The sequence below is a fragment of the Oncorhynchus nerka genome, linkage group LG14 (genome assembly GCF_034236695.1).
Source record: "Oncorhynchus nerka isolate Pitt River linkage group LG14, Oner_Uvic_2.0, whole genome shotgun sequence".
NCBI lineage: Eukaryota > Metazoa > Chordata > Actinopteri > Salmoniformes > Salmonidae > Oncorhynchus > Oncorhynchus nerka.
Genome location: NC_088409.1, coordinates 50,375,492 through 50,390,854, shown reverse-complemented (window position 1 = coordinate 50,390,854; position 15,363 = coordinate 50,375,492). Strand labels below are relative to the sequence as shown.

Genomic DNA, 15,363 nt, shown 5'->3' with positions numbered 1-15,363 from the left:
ACAAGTGCAGCAGATGTGTGAGTTCAGACGGGCGACAATGAAAACAGTCTGCGAGGGCCATTCTGGGCTCCCTGGAACTAATTCCAGTCCCCGGTCGAATGAAAGCTCCATTGAATAAAGTGTACAAAATGACACTGAAATGTAATATGTAGTTCATAGGGCGCAACAGCATCTCATGAGCGCGTTGCATAGACTGACAAATACTCACTCATTCAATCATTCCAGCCTTTTTAGCTGTACCGGCTGGTCACTCCCATGTAGGCCTATGTAAACAGATTTGTCGCAAGTGAAAAAATATTCTTTCTTCCCTCCTCCCTCTCTCAGCATCAAGCGCAGCCCGCACGGAGGGCTCTGGCTGCTGCGACTTTCTCTCAGCCTCTTTGGTGCAAATGCGATGAGGAGAAGGGAACTTTCGTCCACTGATAAGAAGACGTCTTAGATGCTATAGCAGTTTCTTTCTGGAAATAAAAAACTGATTTGCGGAATTGTCATATCAATCAATCGAATGAAAGCAGGTATGGAGTTCCAGAGCATTTTGTTTATTTTGTTGATGAAGCCTCTTGGACAATGGGGCTCTCACTTCATTCTTTTCATAATACGGTTTTTGATTATTTTATTGATTTCTGGTGGTCTGGTTTGGTAATGGTGATATTGCAAAATTATATATTGATGGGAATTTTCATTTTATTCTATTCATTACAAGGCTAATATTGTTTTGGATTACGATTTTTGTCTGTTTGTCATTCGTTAAAGTATTTTTTTACTATCTAATTAGTCATTGAGACAACAATATGGATGGAATACATGACAGTTTGTTTTTTACATGAAAATGTGTTAGGTTAATGAATTAACTGATTTTATTTTATTGTTGTTTCGTTTTTAGGCTACAATCTTATATATATATATTTTTTCCCATAGAGTTCTTAAAAATAAAATATGTATATATAGTAACATAAAACAATTATTTATAACGCACATCATTTATTTAACCTTGAGATTAGAAACCTATTTTGTGAGGTTATTATGGATTTTTATATTATTCGACAACTCATGGCTTTATTGAAAACCAATAGTTGATCTCATGTTCCCTTTGCAAGATAGGTTGTGTGAGTCTAAAGTTATTAGCAAAAACATATTTGCATCACAATTACTGAAGTTAGTGCTACTTTAGGACCCAGAGGACACCCTTGCTTGCAGTGATTTTTATTGTATCGACATTTTTCCACTTTGATTTTAGATTATATTTTCCCATAAAAATCCGAATTATGAACAAAAAAAATGAAATTAGCGCGCGAGAGAGATTGCATTCTAGCACCATCTTTTGGTGGCCGTGCGCGGGATTCTTTCGACCACGGGCTGGAGTGGAAAATGGTGTATGGGATGGAGTTTTAGAGATTATACTGTAATGGAAAATCACTCAGTTAAATGCAGGCCTTCTTTAACAGAAAATTATACTGGCAACGTATCAGTTTCCACTCTATCCTCAGTAATTTCACTTTTCTGTTGAATTTGTCTTATTTCTTGATCTGGGAAAACGTGTCTTGTTGGCCAGAAAACCTGGGTCAAATTCCTGACATCCCATTTCTAATGCATTGAGTCATTCTAATGTCATGTTTTATATTCTACTTTGTTTTATTTCGGCATAAGGTTGGTTTGAAGATGTATGGCATTGTGTACATGGCTATCCCATCCACAGTTGACCGATTTGATTTGTAGACAAAAACTGAGGCCAATAAATACTCAGGTGTCAAGACCTACCATTGACAGAACTGCATTAAGATTACCAAACATGGCATTATACATGCTATTCTGGGACAGGTCATGTGTGACCTTTGCCATTACAGTAGTCATACCACTTGTCTGAAACAGGCAGGGCATATGGTTTGCTACTACATGAGGTGGAAGAAGGATAACTCCCCTGTGAGAGGTGTGGTTGGATAATGCCAAACTGGCCTGGTCCCCTGTAACCTATGGTTGGTGATGCAACAGCACATCCTTTGATGGGATTATTTCTTCATCCGTCCACCGTGCAACGCCTGGCGGGGTTTTCACTTTCACACTGCCTAGCATCTGATTGAATGGGAATGCAAGGAAGACACCTGGCCACCAACGCTCGCCCCTCCCTCACAGGCTCGGCCTCCAGCTGGAAGGTCAGATGTTAGCCAGTATGCCAAAGGCTATTAAGGCTCTTCGAACATGCTGGATGAATGTTGGGCGGGGCGGCAGAGTAGCCTAGTGGTTAGAGTGTTGGACTAGATAACCGAAAGGTTGCAAGTTCAAATCCCCGAGCTGACAAGGTACAAATCTGCCCCTGAACAAGAAAGTTAACTTACTGTTCCTAGGACGTCATTGAAAATAAGAATTTGTTCTTAACTGACTTGTTAAATAAAATAAAAAATGTACTCCAATCAGTTAGTTTTTTTCTCACTTTACCTCAATCCCACCCCAACATTGTTTGAAATGGTTGTTGGATTTGTACTACTGCAGTACTTCACTACTGCTTAGGCCCCTTTATGAAATGCACTGTAGCTCAAATGACTTCCCCTGTTCTATTCTCTGTATAGAATTGCGGTTGAGCTACGTCTACGCAACTGCTGACAAAGGGCTATTTCTCTGCTCAGTTGTGAAGTGATGGTCTGTTGAATGAATAAAATTCCCAGAATTAAAATTTCCTCCACAGCTATCAGCCCAGTTTGGGCCACAGTCTAACTCTCATCTTGTGTGATGTCATGTTGGCCTACGTCTTCAAACTGTGGGTGGAATGAAGCAGAGAGCAGCATAGAGAAACCAGATATGGCCATTACTGACAGCTAAAAGCTAACCATGTGGCTAAGCTCCAAGCCACCATCTCAGTACAGTCAGAGCCCCCGGGATGGTCTTCTCCTCCTCCTCTCTCCCTCACTGGCCACAGCCTCCACTCAGCCTCAGGCCCTCAAATCTCCTCTCAACCACACAGCTTCTATGTTAACTCAATGAATTGCTATGATTTCTTGAGAGACCATTGGTTATTCTGTTGGTTATATTTGAATCGTTTCCATATTAAGATGCTGCTACCCCTTCTTTTTGTTGATATGAGCATTTTAAAGATGGTTGTGTCCGTGAAAAAAAAAACTGTGCTAGTAAACCAGGAGTGCTCTGGTGTCTTTTGTTAGCCACAGACACAGCCCACTTTCTTGACAGCTTTTTTTCTCACTGCTCTGAATTTGGCAACTGTGAGACTTTCATTTTCTGGGTTACATTGCCCTCCTGTGGATGTGGCACGCTGGTGCTGGATCTATTTTGGGGAAGGGGGGGAGTTTGAACTCATTTATCTTTGTCTGAGTATGTTTCTATTCAGAGTTAGACTTGTAAAAAAATACCCTCCAAAATGAAATTCCATCCCATCCCAGCTGAAAAGTTTGACCAACAACAGATGGATGCCTCAAACTGTAAATTGCCAACAGGGGTTTCTGTAACAACCACATGAAAATGTGTTTTAGTAGAACGTTTTTACTAACCCACAGATTTGGTTGCCTATACTGCTTGTGTCTGTATGTTGAGAGAGTAGAGTAGCAAGCAAATGTTGGTCTCTTCCCATCTATTCTATTCAATAGAGACATATGAAGCCATTTAAAAAGCCCTTCGTGCATGTTGACAAAGCATTGACAGCACACTGTATTTGCACCACAGCATTCTCTACCATCGCTTATAATGTGTCTCTCTCCTCTCCCCTCCAGAGCCAGGCCCATCTGTGCAATGGTCCCAGTACCCCTGTGTCTCCTGCTCTCAGTGACATTGCTGGCCGTGGTGGTGGCTGTGGAAGCCCATGAGGCCACAGGAGGAGATGATGAGTATACCTGGCCGCAGTGGAAGGTGCCACTGGTGAGGAACAGGAGGACGGTGGCCCTTAGCAGCCCCGGCTTCACAGCCAAACCTCAGGGAGAGCTGAATGGAACCTGTGGGATTGAGTGCCAGCGTCGCCTCCCCGACCCCTCTCTGGCTGACCTGGAGGAGTTCCTGTCCTATGAGACGGTGTACGAGAACGGAACGCGCACCCTGACCTCTGTGTCTGTGCAGGGCCTCAACGAGGTCAACGCTTGGCCTGCTGGGAACTCCTCATCTTCCTCCAAGTCACGCCGCAGACGGGAGGTCTACGGCACAGACACCCGCTTCAGCATCACTGACAAGCAGTTCTCCACTAAGTACCCCTTCTCCACCTCCGTCAAGATCTCCACGGGCTGCTCTGGTGTCCTGTTATCCCCCAAACATGTCCTAACGGCCGCCCACTGCATCCACGACGGACAGGACTACGTGAGCGGAGCACAGAAGCTACGTGTGGGCGTCCTCAAGGAGAAATCCCGGCGTGGGAAAGGAGGGAAGGGGAAGAGAGGACGGGGTAAAGGCAAGAGGAGGAAAGAAGAAGACAAGGAAGATAAAGAGAAAGAAGAGAAAAATGGAGGGAATGAGAGGAAAGGAAGGAAAGGGAAAGACAGAAAGAGCCGCAGTCGTCGCAGCGTAGAGGTCGAGAAGCCATCCTTCCGGTGGACCAGAGTGAAGCAGACCCAGGTCCCTAAAGGTTGGTTCAAAGGCGGGGCATCGGACGGTGTGGCGGCTGACTACGACTATGCCGTGCTGGAGCTGAAGAAGGCCCAGAAGGTCAAGCACATGGACCTGGGCGTCATCCCTTCGGTCAAGAAGCTGCCCGCCGGCAGAATCCACTTCTCAGGCTTTGACGACGACCGGCCCGGCAACTTGGTGTACCGCTTCTGCTCGGTGTCGGACGAGTCCAAAGACCTGCTGTATCAGTACTGTGATGCCAAGCCCGGCTCCAGCGGCTCCGGGGTCTACATCCGCCTCAAAGAGCCCGGCAAGAAGAAATGGAAGAGGAAGATCATCGGGGTGTTCTCGGGCCATCAGTGGGTGGATGTCAACGGCAATGGGACGCAGCAGGATTACAATGTGGTGGTGAGGATTACGCCCCTCAAGTATGCCCAGATCTGTTACTGGGTCCATGGGGACTCCAGCGAGTGCCGGGATGCCTGAGGGACACACAACATGCCACAACACCCCTCCACCCTCCTCCCTCCATCACCAACGAACCAGGGACCTTCCCGACTGCCTCTCCTCTGTCTTCTTCTATATTACCTCCTGTGCTTCCCACTGGCAACTGGCACAGATTGCCTCATCACAGCATTCATCACACACAAGCGGCCATACAGACTCACTGTTGTTGATTACAGGAACTCGTCAACAGATCAAAGAGAACTATGGCTGTTCTGCCTTGTCTAATTTATTTAATTATTAAAAAGCAAAATTTCTAGAAATGTATGAATATCATGATTATATATTGACAGGTCCTACTAGGTCTGTGTTTATGCTAATGCGAATATTTTGACAGATTTTTAGGTTTGACCAATTTTGATAAAATGTTGTATATTCAGCTGTTTCAGGGGAGCGATGCTTGTTATTTCATATATTCCAGGCAGGTTAATGAACGCGGAGACGTTAACATTTTCAAATGTGTTCCCTTTTCTAGCAAAAGGAACAAGAAAGTTTGCATTGGCTTTGGTGAACGACCCAGAAAAAAGCTATTTTTTTTCGGAGAAATTAACATTTGAGTATATTAAAGAGGTTATAACTGTCTTTTTTCCTAAATATTTTCTAAATCAACATACTGGTGTTTAAAAGAGTGTATATCTAGCTCTTTGAGTTTTCTGTAATGTCTCTTTTTGTGAAACTACCTTTTCTTATAAGAGTATGTTTCTATGACTAAATAGTGAAAGGTTCCAGAGGGATCCTGGATAAAACATGATTGTTTTCGGTCCTACCGTTTGTTCTTTTTTTACTCTAGCAGTGCATTCAAATGTGGTTTCATTGCCATGCACATAAAAATGATGGTGCTTATTCAGAGACTTGGTGCTAATTGAATTAATATGAAATTGTACACTTTGGGGAGACCTATCGGAATATATTTTTGATAGCCTAGTACTGTAACTATGTATTTAATATGAGGCTACAAAGTGGGTTTGATGTAACAGAGCTTTCAGATTAAAAACATTATTTCAATATTCAGTTTCCCATAAGATTCATGTAATTTGAAGGGTAGTGGTAACAAATGCCATAACGTTATTTGATGAAAACAATCATCATTCTAAAGGGTTCATGTTGATGAATCTTGTTTATTATGTGCCACAATTCATACGAGTTTGCCATTGATGACAAAATACATTAAATGAATAACATTTCACCATGACTGAAAAAACAACAATTAAACCAAGATTACAACTTGTATGTGTATTTACTTTACCGTGAGGAGAAGTGATGTATGTATGTATGTATGTATGTATGTATGTATGTATGTATGTATGTATGTATGTATGTATGTATCTATGACACATCTATGCCTGTTGTAGCCAGGGTCATGATCATTAGGCACCAAATGGAAGAAAACAGACTGAAACATGGAGGGACTACTTGGACCTGTCCAATAAGAAACAGTCATTTACATTTTAAAATGTTTTCAGTTGTGCGCCCTAATGAACACAACCCAAGTTAGGCCTATTGATGTCATTACAATGTCATGACAATTAGTGCACCAGATTAAAAATGCAATGCGTCCATGATCTGATCTATCAACATGAGAAAAAGATTGGCGATCATTAATGGGCGATTCTTTCCATCATTGAGTTTATTGCATCTCAAAGGGCTTACATGCACTGGGGAGGGGCATAGTAAATAATAATAATAAGATAAAAAAAAAAAAAAATGTAACTCAATAATGAAAAAAAGCATGTTTTCCCATTTTTCAATCCATATTTTTTCCCACAACAATTGTCGAAACAGTCTTGCAATGACACAACAAATGATCTGTTATGTCTGGGGCTGTACAGCACAGGACTGGTTTCACTGGTTCTAAACAGCTATACATGGAAGCCACACTGTTCAACAGTGTCCTCTTTTGACTGGGTATACACAGGCTCTCCTCTCCGCCCATGCTACCATGTACAATATTACTGATTCATTAACAATGGGGGAGGAAACGGAACAGAAATATGTAACAAATTCTGGGGTGGATGAATAGGGAGACAAGGATGCTTGTTTCTTCTCAAATACAAAAATAACACTACATATCCAGTACCTAACCGTGGTCTAGTTATAGTAATAATGATAATAATAAAGTACGAGCAATTATGAAAATCAAACAACAGACCACTGATGAGGACAGTGATAGGTCCATAGGGAGAGTGCTGCTGATACCAGGAAGTAGACTAACTGTACACAACATGTTTTAGTGGTTTAACAAAAGACTGTTCTCCTCTGTATTGAGATATGAGGTACTGGCAACATCTGGCTCCTGATATGCACTCTTTGACCTTTATCTTGAATAGGATTAGGAAAACACATTTTCTCTGTAAATAAGCGATAAGATACGATCTGTTGGTAAAAAATATCCGACAATGTTTTATAGCAGATTCGCAAACAATGTCAACAGAGAGAGAAAATACAAATAAATCTGGACACGATGCGCAAAATCTAGAAAATAAATAAATAGAAAAATAAGCGCCGACAAAAAAACAAATAAATATACTGAACATCATTAAAAAAAAAATCATTGGATGGTCATTTAGGATTCAGGAGCCCGTACATGTTGCTTATTCATATTAATCAAATATTCATATCATATTTGTTTCTAAATACGTTCAAAAGATGACGGGAAATAAGATAATGGTCACATGACTTCTTACAATTTGATATCAGATTCACATCAATATGCTCTTCCACAGACATACAGAGTAGAGACAGAATCCTTAAAGATTTTGCCAGTGTAATGTATATACAACAACGAAGAAGAACTTCTGCAAACGACACATTGGACACGTTTCATCCAAAAATGACAGGGCTGCTTTGCTTACCCCTCTTATCCAATCAGGGTGGAACCCCCTCCCCTCTTGAGTGATCAGAAGGCCAGTGCAGGGCCGAAGGTGGAGTTGAGGGCATCGAACAAACACGCATCCATCATTCAACTCAACACGCCAACACTACTGGAAAAAAGGATCTAAATACAAACAGCACATACGCCTTCAGCTTCCGCTCGGGTTTCTGGCTTGCTTTGATAAACATTTTTATTTATTTTTTATTTTATATGTTTTGTGTGGTTTTGTTTAGACAAAAGGTTACATCTAGTTAAGCACACACTTGTTTTTTCCTCACTAAGGTGTCACTTTCACAGTTTGTGCTACAACATTACACAGGGGGCTGGGATGGGGTGGGGTGGGGTGGAGGAAGGGGGTCTCCTATGGGTGAGTAGCTGAGGAGGGTCTCTGGTGTCCCAGGTTGTAGAGAACGCCGAAATAAGACAAGCGGCCAGAGGGCCCAGCTCCAGAAAAACAAGAGCTGGAAGACAATAAGGAGAAAAACATACCCTAAGTTTGACCACTGACACATGGCTAGCATTAGCCTGGTCCCAGATCTCTTTGTGCTGTATAACCAACTCCTATAGTCATTGGCATGACAAGGATCATAAGTTGTCAAAACCACACACATAGATCTGAGACCAGGCAAGACAAGCATTACACCAAGATGACAGAGGAAAGTGCTGAACACACACCTGGGCTGGGGGATTACATTAAGTCCTTGAGGTTGAGGTCTGCCAGTGGGTCCTTGGGTTTTTTGCTCTGGTTGGCAGCAGGTCCTGAAGACAGCTGGAAAACAGAAAAACTAATTGAGTACCACTTCAAAAACATTGCCTTTAAAATATATTTATTTTGCTCATATAAGCCTCATAGCTTTCCCAATAGCAAGCCTGTTTTTACACTTTGATTTTGGCCATCAGGAGACCACATGAAAACATTAATGTTGACATGCATCATTTTATGGGACTGTATCAAAAGTGGACTAATGAAGAATATATGAGTATATTTCTCCCTTAAATACGTTTATTACTGAAGGAGTAACAGGTGATTCTGTATACTTATGTGCACTCTACTGTGTGTGTGTGTGTGTGTGTGTGTGTGTGTGTGTGTGTGTGTGTGTGTGCATGCATGTGTGTTACCAGTGCCCCTGGTGCTGCAGCTCCTGGGAGGGGTGGTCTCATGGGTTGACCCATCATTGGCTGTCCCATCATCATGGGAGGCATCATGGGAACTCCAGATCCAGCTGCTGAGGCCTGGACAGAGATGGAAGGGGTTAATGGAATTGACCAATAACGACGTCCTGTCTTGAATAAGAACACTGAGCTCATTTATACGTTTAGCTGTCCATGTTGGTTTCTGGGCATCCAGTCCAGTATCTCACCATGCTAAAGCCAGGATGTGCTCCCATGGGCGGAGGGATGGCTCCAGGGGCACCAGGGGCTCCAGGGGCGGGGCCACCCTAGAAACAGGAAGTCAAGACATAAACAGTTCACAGCTCTATGACATAGAACATCATTTCCATTCCTGAACAATCCTTTTCCAATATACAAAAATGCTACACTCTCCAGGCTCTACAGAGTGTGGTGAAGACTGCCCAGTCCATCACTAGAGACTGACTCTCTTCACAGCTGCACCTAAGAGACTTTCACTCACTCACCCACCCTTACACACACACCTCGCACGTACGTACGTACGCACGCACACATACACCTCATACGCACGCACACACACGCACAAACCCATGTACCATTGCCGCTACTATTTATCTAAGCTGCTCAACCATATCACTACTCACTCTAGCACATTTCATAGTCTACACTGTATATTCTTATTGTGTATATTTCCAAACATTACTATTTTTACAACTTTGTTTTTGTATAAATGTGTATTGTACTGTTGAGGAGAGCTTTGCAAGTAAGCATTTCACTGTACAATTTACAACCTGTATCCTGTGCACATGACCAATAAACGTTGATTTGATTTCAATAATAAATGTCCCAATAACGGTTCTTTGCTAATATTGGGAGGCTTCTGGAGGCTTTTACCATCATAGGTCCAGGAGCGCCCCAGCTGGGAGGGGCTACCTGGGGGGTCCAGTTAGATCCTCCTGTCAGCTTCTTCTCATTCCACTGGTGGTCCCTATATGAGACACACATGACACCAAAGTTGTCATCAGCTAGCTGGAAGGTTTGGGAATACACACCAGATACCGCATGGCTTTGATTGTTATTTAGGAAGCACACAAAGAAAAGGAGAACACGCACACACACACACACACACACACACGCACACACACACGCACACACACACGCACACACACACACACACACGCGCGCAAGCACGAACACAAAGAAACTCCATACGTACTTTTTCTGAATCCCCAGATCTGCAAGAGAACAAAAAAAACATCATTTCAGAACTCATTATTAAACTGACAAAAAAAACAGTAATCAGAACCATCAAGACTGTCCAGGTGTGATCAATACATGCCTCCAACCAGGTTTGCCAGGGAGGAGTCCAAGTCCCCCCCGATGGATGGCCGTTTAATAGCTGTGGCGCCTGTCATGCCAACCCCGACCGCGGGTGTAAACCTGGTACTGACCCCACCACTGCCAGTGCTGCCCACACTACCCCCAGTGGACTGGGGTGTTATGGCTGGCATCAGTATGTCCCCTAATCCGCCAAACACTTAGAGGGAAAGGGTAGAAATAAGGGGAGTAAGATGTTAGTGACATGCAGCATGGATGAAAACCTATATAATCCCTAATCTTCACAAAGAGGGGCAGATGTGAAATCATCACCATACAATTCATCACCACAACAATAGCCATTCAGTGCAGTACTCTGGTGTGCAATGCATGTACCGAGCAGGGCAGAAACAATATACACCTAATCTCGGTTAACGCAGAACAAAAATCTTGCGGAATTTGGTACCTTTTATGTCTACGTAGTCTGTCCACGAGAGATCAATATATACCCACCCCACTGTAAGGCCTTCACTACCACAGAATCTGAACATTCAAGTCTATAACTGTGTTTCAATGTGGTTTTAGACCACCACAGTGCCAGCAGCGCAGCTTCAAAGAGCACTATGTTGAATTGAGGGTAGAATCTGGCAAATGTTACAAATGGGAGTAATACATGCATTACATTGTCTCATATGTGAGACAAACATATTGAAACATTGCAAAAAGGATAAAAAAAAAAAATGGGGAACGTCTCAAAACAGCACATACTGCAAAGTACTAGCGGGAGAAAGTCTTGTGAACTCACCAATTACGCAGTAGCAGCAAGCAATGACCCAACAGTGACAGAGAGAGAGGGGGGGGCAGAAAGAGACAAGGGCAGAGTGGGCAAGAGGAGGGGATTGAATGGGTGGACAAAGAAAGGATGTGAGGAGAGAAATGTGGAAAGGTAGTATGTGACAGGGAGAGAGAACACAGAGAACGCGAGGACGGAGGGAGGTAGAGGGAGACCAACATATAGAGAAAGAAGGAGTTGAAATAGGATGGGGAACACAGTAGTAAGTAAGCATTGGCATGTGCGCATGTGAGACAAGAGAGAGTGAGAGTGAGTGAGAGAGGCACTGTTAAGGAATTAAACCGTCAGCAGTGGTGACCGTTGAGCCCTCAGCGTTACATAATAAGGACAGCGGCGGTGGAGCGTGGCAGCATCAGTCATGCATGCAGAACACACACACACACACTTCCCCCAGGATGTATTAATGGAGCAGACTGTGTCCCCTACCTGATGCATCAAAGCCACCAGAGGGTGCTGCTGCGGCCGGCACTGTGTCTGCAGCTGCTGGTGTGGCGGGCATTAGTGGGGGTAGGGAGCCGAGGGTGTCGAAGCCACACTCCAGCAAGTCATTCTGGGCTGAGACAGGAGCCAGGGTAGGGGCGAGGGCCGGGGCCAAAGCGGGGGCCAAAGGAGCAGGGGCTGCCGTGGGAGCCAGGCTAGGAGACATCAGTCCTGGAAGTGGGGAACCATTTGAATGAGTATTATATACGGTGATAATGATTTTCATTTCCATTGATTACAATTCCATTGATTTAAGTTACATTGTGTCATGGTATTCAATATTAACATACTGTACATGCAGTATGAATCACAAACTGCAGATGTCTTAGAGCAGGGGCTCCCAACCCTTCTCCTGGAGAACCACAGTCCTGCAAGCTTTTTCTACAACCCTTCTCCTGGAGAACCACAGTCCTGCTAGCTTTTACTATAACCCTTCTCCTGGAGAACCACAGTCCTTGCAAGCTTTTACTACAACCCTTCTCCTGGAGAACCACAGTCCTGCAAGCTTTTACTACAACCCTAATCCAGCTCACTTTATTTGACTAATTAGCTGCTCACCGGGACATTGATTATGGTGTGTTACAACTGGGTTAAAGCTAAAGTGTGTGTGTGCGTACCACCCAACAGATCCTCTCCTGGTCCCCCGGGGGCAGCGGGCGTAGCGTCCAACAGAGCAGGACAACTGAATGTGTCTATAGAGTGACAGCCAGCCAGCCATCGGGAACGCAGCATGAGGGTAAAGAACAGTTAGTTAGCCATGAGCCAGGAAGGGGGGAGGATGCAAACAGGCAGTGAGACAGGTCTCACTGTACAGTAAACCAGAGTTGGGTAGGTTACTTTCTAAATGTAATCTGTTTCTATAGTTACCTGTCCAAAATTGTAATGAGTAACGTAACTTTTGGATTACCCAAACTCAGTAATGTAATCTGATTACATTACGTTACTTTTAGATTACTTTCCCCTTAAGAGGCATTACATAGCTGGCCATATATGGGATGTTACAATATATGGATGTTTTACTTTATGGTTTGGTTATGTGGGCTTCTTCTTACCCATTGTGTTCTACTACATATAATAATACAATTAAATTATATCTTTACATTAAAAACCAAAGTCTATCAGAATTCCAGTCATTCCACTAAATGTTATACCCCTTGATCTTCAAGAATAGGACTTGGAAATATGGAAGTATAGATTAATTGTTTTACCTGAGCATAGCCCCAACACTAAGGACTTATTGGCCAGCCCTATACTTTTCTTTATGATTTTGTTGTCACGGAGGACTGATTGGGTTCATTGATTCGAGTTAAATATAAATGCTGCGCTCATGGAATGGCATGCTTTGCCAAGAATGTACAAAGCTGTCATCAAGGCAAAGGGTGGCTCCTTCTGTTTGGTTATTACATGATTCCTTATGTGTTATTTCATAGTTTTGATGTCTTTTCATTATTATTCTACAGTGTAGAAAATAGTACAAATAAAGAAAAACCCTTGAATGAGTAGGTGTGTCCAAACTCTTGACTGGTACTGTTTATCATTTATAAATCCAAAAATAGATGTAGAAACTACAGATCACCCCTTTAAGTCTATTCAAAAGTGTGTGAGTTTGAGCATGTGTCCATTAGGCCTATGGATTTTTTTTTTATCAGCATGAATTAGATTGAGCTATAAAAGCCCCACTTTTAGTCAATAGGCTGGGATCTGCACTATGCAGCTAGTTGAAGATCGCATTTTTCACTGGCTGTCCACTGGTTTCAAACACAATGATTGATAGGCAGTTTAAACTTCTTGAATTCAACCGTTATTGGGTTCAAATACACATTTAGATTTCGGAACAGCCATCCACAACAACCACAATCCGTAACGCGCAAATAGCTAAATGAGAGAGCAGCAGTGTGATTCACAACGTTATGTAGATATCAATAACAAGTGATATCCGTATCCCCGTAGACTACACCACTACTGTCATCCTTACCTCCAAGCGTTGATTCAAATTGGATAATCTTTCGGATGCCGACAGCTGTCGCACCACTGGAATATTTAGCTTGGACGGTAGCCTACAAAAGCCTATTCCTGCTCTTTTCCCGCGATCCATCGAACACATTTTCTATGTCATCATAGGGTTCTCTGACTTGTGGTCAGACTCAGGTGGAACAAATTTAAATTTGAGCCTTTTTTTCAATGCTGATTTGAATGTCATTGAGCAAACAGAGAAGTGTCAACGATTTTTTTTCCGCAAACATCCTTTCTGAATTTAAAAGTCATCCTCGAAGTAATCATTTAGTTTTTCAAAAGTATTGGTAATCTGATTACAATATTTTAGCTGGTAACGTAACGGATTACAGTTACCATTTTTTGTAATCCCTTACATTTAATCCGTTACTCCCCAACCCTGCAGTAAACACACGCACGTGCAAGCATGTGCGCAAGCACACACACACACACACACCTCTAAGTACCATGCAATTGCAAGAGGGTAGAATTTCCGTCCCAACCTGTGTATGAACTCAAAACACTCTGCACATCAAAACATCGCAACTCAAGAAACCATAATACCACTGACCCAGAAAATCCAAAGGTGTTTCTTGGTGCGGGCGACAGTATTTGTAGGTTTCAGGGCGGGTGATGTCTCTACACGATGGCTGCTACTAACGCATTCACAGCTAACTAACAAGCAATGCTACGTTAGCTACATAATCCAAAAGCAGTTGCAGAAGAAAACTTCTGGGATATACTGCTACACCAAACATATGACACTACCTCTCTCCTAGATCAAGACTTATTAGGGGTCTATTACCCTGGCTAGGAAGATACTTACACATGAACAGCTCTCCACATACAAATATCCTTCACACCTAATAGCTATATTTAACAATGGAGAAATGGCAATAAAAAAATCACTGTAAACAAAGTACACAAGACGAATAGATGAACAGAGTATGGAAATGGTCAGATGTTCCTCAGCATGAGTCAAATTAACCCATAAAGGTGTACAGGAAGTGGTGGATTTCGTGGTACAGTACGCACCCAGCAGATCAATGACAGGTGCAGGTGCAGAGGGCTCAGGTTTGGGAGGAGAGACCGTTGCAGGGGCAGGAGCTGGAGCTGGTGCCGGGGCTTGAGCTGGAGTTGGAGCCACTGCTGGTGCTGGAGCCATAGCAGAGAATGCATCTACAGAATGAGAGAGGAGAGTATTGCACCACAATTTGAAAAATCTGCATTATATAGAGTAGCAGTCAAAAGTATGGACACACCTACTCATTCAATTTTTTTTTTTACTATTTACTATTTTACTATTTTCTACATTGTAGAATAATAGTGAAGACATCAAAACTAGGAAATAACACATATGGAATCATGATGGACTGTTGTTTCTCTTTGCTTATTTGAGCTATTATTGAAATAATATGGACTTTTGATTATAGATTTTGTTATCACCGAGGACTGAATGGGCTCATTGATTTGAGTTAAAAAATAAATGCTGTGCTCATGGAATGGCATGCTTTGCCAAGAGTGTGCAAAGCTGTCATCAAGGCAAAGGCTGGCTACTTTGAAGAATCTTAAATATAATATATATATATATATATAAAACACTTTTTTGGTTACTACATGATTCCATATGTGTTATTTCATAGTTTAATGTCTTCACTATTATTCTACAATGTTGAAA

General features: G+C 42.6%; 2 protein-coding genes across 2 annotated transcripts in view; one reads left to right on the top strand and one right to left on the bottom strand.

Moving 5' to 3' along the window:
- The first annotated feature begins 241 nt into the window (after positions 1 to 241).
- On the top strand, positions 242 to 6,047 carry LOC115141394 (inactive serine protease 35-like). The gene is made up of 2 exons (XM_029680205.2): positions 242 to 515; positions 3,717 to 6,047. The coding sequence occupies exon 2, from the start codon at positions 3,736 to 3,738 to the stop codon at positions 5,020 to 5,022; it is 1,287 nt and encodes a 428-aa protein (XP_029536065.2). The 5' UTR covers positions 242 to 515; positions 3,717 to 3,735; the 3' UTR covers positions 5,023 to 6,047.
- Positions 6,048 to 7,912: 1,865 nt separating this feature from the next.
- LOC115141393 (clathrin coat assembly protein AP180-like) overlaps positions 7,913 to 15,363 on the bottom strand; it is a 60,760-nt gene continuing 53,309 nt past the window's right edge. The window contains exons 21-30 of the mRNA XM_029680199.2: positions 14,721 to 14,864; positions 12,311 to 12,385; positions 11,640 to 11,864; positions 10,383 to 10,580; positions 10,260 to 10,278; positions 9,938 to 10,031; positions 9,274 to 9,351; positions 9,032 to 9,145; positions 8,588 to 8,681; positions 7,913 to 8,373 (exon numbers count right to left, since the gene is read on the bottom strand). Of these exons, the coding sequence (XP_029536059.2) occupies positions 8,601 to 8,681; positions 9,032 to 9,145; positions 9,274 to 9,351; positions 9,938 to 10,031; positions 10,260 to 10,278; positions 10,383 to 10,580; positions 11,640 to 11,864; positions 12,311 to 12,385; positions 14,721 to 14,864 (1,028 nt within the window). The 3' untranslated portion in view covers positions 7,913 to 8,373; positions 8,588 to 8,600. The remainder of the gene's footprint in view (positions 8,374 to 8,587; positions 8,682 to 9,031; positions 9,146 to 9,273; positions 9,352 to 9,937; positions 10,032 to 10,259; positions 10,279 to 10,382; positions 10,581 to 11,639; positions 11,865 to 12,310; positions 12,386 to 14,720; positions 14,865 to 15,363) is intronic.

What these genes read in the sequence shown, in the direction of transcription:
- LOC115141394 (XM_029680205.2), top strand. Translation starts at nt 3,736, where the DNA reads ATGGTCCCAGTACCCCTGTGTCTCCTGCTCTCAGTGACATTGCTGGCC.